This window comes from Daktulosphaira vitifoliae, unplaced genomic scaffold (genome assembly GCF_025091365.1).
Source record: "Daktulosphaira vitifoliae isolate Bord-2020 unplaced genomic scaffold, ASM2509136v1 Scaffold_5, whole genome shotgun sequence".
Classification (NCBI taxonomy): Eukaryota; Metazoa; Arthropoda; class Insecta; order Hemiptera; family Phylloxeridae; genus Daktulosphaira; species Daktulosphaira vitifoliae.
In genome coordinates, this window is record NW_026099576.1 from 15918419 (window position 1) to 15924571 (window position 6153).

Sequence of the window (6153 nt, forward strand, 5' to 3'; positions counted from 1 at the left end):
TTATCCTTATAAATTACAATATTAAATTATTGAAAATCAATTTCATACTAAATTTAATTACTATAATTAGTATTTATTCATATATTTTATTTTTATTTAAAGAACTATTAAGGATATAATTAAGAAAATAGGAGTTGATTTTGTTTTTTAATCATTCGCAAATTCTTAGAATTAACCACTATCTACAAATTTGCATCGAAGCATTTTTTATGATAGTGATTTCAATCACTGTCAGATATCATTTATACTTGTCTCATCTATGCCATGTCCACAATGTGTTACCGTTTTTTTAGTTGATACTAGCTCAAAGACTCTGAAAGGCCCCTTATTTCAGTATAGAGTCAATACATGACGTTGTTTATACTGTTCAAGTTTTACCATCCTGTTTCAGGCTATAACGTTTTATAAGGCTACACTCTTAAATAATTTCTATATTTTCACATACATATATTAGATATATTGAACGCATACAATGTGAAGGAATATTGTTAAATAGTGATCAAAATAATATATTTAAGGACAAATTTTAGATACTTAATGTAAAAATTATACTAATTGCAAGTAAAATTAACAATATCCTATAAATAAAATTTAAAATAATATTAGTATTAAAAATATCATATTGATGCATGAGAATTTTTACAGCGCAATTACATTTTATTCGTATAAGGGTATAAATAGTGTGTTATTAATTTTAATTAAGAAAATAATCAAGTAGTATTTATAAAGCACTAGAGATAAAATGGTAATTACAGTGCGAAAGTGTATATCCTAATAATAATATATGGTTATATGTAAGTTTGGTAATTAAATATATTGATGCCTAGTCTCCCTAAATTATTTATTCTGCAAATAACAAAAAGTATTGTAATAGAATTTGTTTTTTTATGAGTTTATAGGTATTAAGTAGAACATTCCGAATATTCAAGGGAAAAAGTTAAAAAACTTACCTTAGAATAATTATACCTTGCGTTTTAGAGCTTTAAAGTTATAGTAACATAAGTTAAATTCGCAATTCCTATAATAACTCAAACTAACGTACGTGCACGTGTGTTTATACTAGCGAGTAATCATAAGAACCATATGAGGTATTTATGTTAGATATGATATGCTGCTATCTGGGATAGTTTTTGTGAAACTCTGAATTCGTCATCTTTCCCCATTCGCCATCTTACCACGTGTTACCCTACATATAAACAACTCATTGTCGTATTGCAAAATACATTTTTAATTTATTTAATTTTAACAAAAAAAAAGTGATTTTGTCTAATTATTTTCTGTGATAATTGTTTACACGTAAGTATATAAAAAAATACTGATGGTGGGTGAATACAATATCATAAGTGTTNTCTGAACTGTGCGCTAGTCAGTCTTAGATTTCACTATAAGTGTAAGATTTTCATTAAACAAAATCATTTATGGTAAATCCAAAATAATGTTTACTATTTTGAAAATAATTTTTATGCACTTGGATTATTATTTATGATAAGATATTGTGAAATGGCCAGGTAACAATGGATGTTTAACTAAAACTAAGAGATAATAAAACAAATAATTAACTGTATTAAATATATCGAAAAATTACCACATTGGTACACTAAAATAATACACAATATAACTGCCACTTTGGCACAATCAATATTAAATGTATAATATCAAAATAAATATGTATAAAAATGTACGTTTTCAATAAATAATTAATCTCGCCAGTTTAGCTCAACAATAAATATTTAAATAATTCAGCTTAACAATAATAATTATTATATAATAAAAAGAAGTACGTTTTATATACAATTATTGTATATAAAACGTACTTCTTTCAATCTACAATAATCAACAATAAAATATCTAAAAAATCAACAATAATAAAAATCTCCACAGATAATAACAAAAATTACTTATACTTTTTTTTACTATGAAATTCTTTCAGTTATAATAAAAACACACAGACGAATAATTCAAACAAATACCAATTGACTAATAAAATTAAGGCTAACAATAAAAAATACTATTGACTAATAAAATATTGTACATAAGAACTTTGTTGAAAAGGTAACTGTGAGTTATAAGTAACTAGTAAGTAACTATGCAAGAAGAAAATGTTGCCTATTTAAGGCCAACAGTGAACAACACAATAACACAATATTTAAAGTGCCGATTTAACGCTCACTCTGACTAGAAATATTTTTCACTATCTAAATATATTTTTAACTAGATAATAATAATAACTAACAATATAAATGATAAATAACTCACTGAAACACAGATGAAAGGTAGTGCGCACTGGCCAGTTGCAAACACCTGAAACAAAATTATATAACACCAATACAAAATACAATAATTAAGTAATTCCTATATACAATATATTAAAATGCACTTACATATCGCATCTCAATATAATAATTAAAAAAAAATAGGTACTTTGTTAGCAGTTCTTTTCTTATAATCAACATAAATTACACAAAAGAAAAGAAACGTACTCATTTTGAATCACACACGAAAAACATATATATACCAACCTTTTTTACAAAACTTTTACTTAACATAATACTACATTGGCAGGGAAAAGAAGGCAGGATTAGTGCAGTCCAACTATTTGAGTTGAACTGCGAGTAAGTGTCGAAATTGCGGCTAGAGCGCGCCACCTATTTGATGCTAAGCTAAACACGACTTATCTTCATGGTGGCTAACGTATTCAAAAATATTCTATTTTTGTGTTATGATTATCGGTTCTGTATTTTATTTTATTTTAAAATACCTTACAAAAGGATTTTGAGTTAGAAAAATTTTTTTAACACATTTGATTTTTTTCTCATTTAGATTCAATAACTTCAATGTAAATCAAGAATCCCATTACTGTAGTCATCTTTTTAGTTTCACCTAAATTTTTACAATTATTATCATATTTTATAATACGCTCAGTTGAGTAGATTTTTTTAACAACTTTTTGATTGGTTTTTTTTAGTTAAAGTAAATCATTAAGATTATTTAAGTTTTGAATATTTCAATTGTAGTATCCTTTTGAACACCAAAAGTTACTTAGAAATGATTACTACGATTTCTATTTAAGTGATCTATTACAATAAAAATGCAAAAATGAAATACTTGGTAATAAATTCAACTTTTTTTTGTTATAAACTTTCAAAATATCTACTTTAAAGAACCAAAAAAATAGGTTAAAAATGATATTTTGCACAGATTATTTTTAACATATTAAAATCAAAATCAAAATCAGTAATAATTTAAAAACAATTTTTTTTGTTTTTAACTATTTTTTTTTATATGTAAATACTTATTTTTTAATAATTAGTTATAGTATCCAAACTAAGAAGTAATAGAAAAAGTCTAATTTCAGATTTGGAAACAGTACGAAAAGTTGATTTAGAAAAGTATATTTTTAATTCCGAAGAATGTTCCTTGTATACCAATGTATTTATTCATAAGTAAAAAAAAAGTATTGCATCAAGCCCTTCTATTTTTATACATGTTTGTCATAAATGTTACAAAATATACTATTTTTATATTTTTTTTAATTTTTTCCGTAAAAATTACAATATTAATTTCATACTATATTTAATTGCTATAAAAAATATTATTTATAAGTTATACTTTTAAATCTAAGAACTACAAATCAAAATCATTGGCGTATTTATATGCAGGCAATATAGGCAACTGCCTACAGCGGAATATTTTAAAGGGCGGCAAATACTAAAGGCCAACAAATTTTTAAAAAGAGGATTATTTTTTTGTTGTTGTTATTGACTTCCTAACAATTATCATAATCGTTATCGTTTATGGTGTATTTTTGATATATATATATATATATTTTAATAGCTACAAGCAATTTATTTTATGATTTATTAATAAACATTTGCTTGAAAAATATTTTTAATTACTTTTTTTTTTTTGTGGTAGAATTAGTAGTGTTATGACGAAAATATATAAAAGTATAAGACCTCTCATTCATAACGTAATGAAGAGCGGCAAATTTTTAAATGCCTATAGGCGGAAACTATAAAAATACGCCCCTGCCCACAGCCTAAGAACAATATATAATTTATTAGAACTTAACACCTCAATGCTTCTTCATCTCGGTCGACCACTGTATTAGAGTTTAAAGTCTTATCACAATATGAGTATGTATAAAATCATCGTGTGTTTATTGATAAATATCTAAAATATACAATGAATACGTATACCAAGAATCTAGAGGAATTAACCCTTCCTAAAATGTGCTTTAGCTACGGTTCTCGGTGTACATTCTTCTTTTTATGATATATTAAATTAAGTTTCACTTGGAATTGATGATCAAAAACAAAAATCTACAAAAAATCTTCAATCGAGCAGCAAACTGGTTTCAATAGTATTGTAGTATGTAAAAATGTACACTGGTATAAAAATAAAATTATTAAAAACTAAGTACATGGTTTCCAAATTTTATAGACTAAATGAAGATACAAGTCATTTAAATAAACTTTCATTATTACAATGTATACAAATATATTACTAATTACAATTTATGATTCAGTTATAATAATTAATTTAATCTCCTATTTTTCTACACGAACACGTACAATCTTCAGTTACTGGATAGGGTACTTTAATCCATAAACATCGAAATTTTTCATAATTTTTTTTACTGGGATTGTTTATCTTAATTTTCTTCTGTTTAGTATTTACCATTGTTTTATTGGTTGCCGTTTCTATATCAACTGACCTTTCTTGTCTATGTTTCCTTTTTTTGCTTTTTCTATTTTTAAGCCTAAATTTGAAATTATATCAAACGTATTTATTATTTTTCCTTAGTTATAACTTTAAAAAATGTTTTTTTAATTAGCAGCAATAATAATTAATAAAAATTTGCTATGATTTTAATGCTGAAAGAAAAACCATGTACATACACTCACCAACAATGCCATCGTAAAAGGTTTAAAGCTTTAATGGATGACGGTATGCAAGACATGCCTGGTGGCCAACTACAGCTTACTGTTTCCGAACGACCACATCGACCTTTTTTAATCCATCTAGGCCAAAATAACTTGCCGAGATCAGTCCACACAAATTCGACAGGACATGACCCTCTTCGAACTAACCAATTACGCATTAATTCTTGATATTGAATAGGAAGTTTATCGGGCAATTGAATATTGTCCGGTGACAATGGACCATCATTAACTCCAGAAGTTGAATTACTCTGAGCCTAATAATTATTCAACTGATTAATTATTTAAAAGTAAACATATTAATAAATAAAATTGATATTAAATATACATGTACATTATATTTTATATCAAACAGAATTTTCGAATTTTAGTAGGAAGTTCTGTATCAATTAAAATATTAAACAATGATAATTTTGTAGTTTTAATCAACAAATACCATATTAACACTTATTGGATTAACTATCAAATTAATATTGGTACTTATCGTGGCTTGCTCAGGATTTTGTTTCTGGAGAGCAGATGGATATAAAAAAATTTTCTCTTTCACCTCTTTTACTTTTCCCCAACCAGAAATTTTTGAGATATAAGAGAATTAACTAAGGGCGTAATACTAAGTCAATGCTTACAATTGAAAGTTCGTTAGCCAATACTAGAATGATGCTAACTAAAATCTTGTTCAAGTACTAATTTAATACTGATGGTATGCACTCATTGTCATCGTAACGACAATATTTAATCATTAAAAAATGATAAAATATTAACCTAAAACGACTAAGATATTTCATAAAAACATGTATTTGAGAATCTTCGATGCTAAGCTAAGAAGGTATTATTTTTACTATGATGTGTTTTATTAAAATGAATCTGAATATGTAGATTTTATAAGACTGTAGGCTAGGTATTATAGAATTTTTCATTTACATACTAAAGTGATGCTGATACTTCTGAAGTACAGTCCTTTTTTTTANTACATACTAAAGTGATGCTGATACTTCTGAAGTACAGTCCTTTTTTTTATCATAATTAGTGTAAATTTGATCTCTGGGAATTTGAGATAAATCCGTTTATTTCAGTAATTATATCTTGATTAGTATTTCTTAGATTTAAAATATAATTTATGAATAATATTTTTTATAGCAATTAAATATAGTATGGAATTACTATTTATAATTTAATATTGTAAATATGAATACTGAGAAATAATAAAAAA

General features: G+C 25.3%; 2 protein-coding genes across 9 annotated transcripts in view; one reads left to right on the forward strand and one right to left on the reverse strand.

The window, feature by feature from the left end:
* The window catches only part of LOC126906678 (uncharacterized), a 25194-nt gene that overhangs the window by 4973 nt on the left and 14068 nt on the right, over nt 1-6153 (forward strand). The gene's annotated exons all lie outside the window — the stretch shown is intronic.
* LOC126906680 (noggin-2-like) overlaps nt 4421-6153 on the reverse strand; it is a 51406-nt gene continuing 49673 nt past the window's right edge. For 7 of the 8 annotated variants that reach the window (XM_050687405.1, XM_050687403.1, XM_050687401.1 and 4 more), the window contains 2 exons: nt 4908-5200; nt 4421-4762 (listed from right to left, as the gene is read on the reverse strand). In XM_050687405.1, the coding sequence (XP_050543362.1) occupies nt 4543-4762; nt 4908-5200 (513 nt within the window). In that variant the 3' untranslated portion in view covers nt 4421-4542. The remainder of the gene's footprint in view (nt 4763-4907; nt 5201-6153) is intronic. The other variant, XM_050687407.1, reaches the window with a different exon arrangement.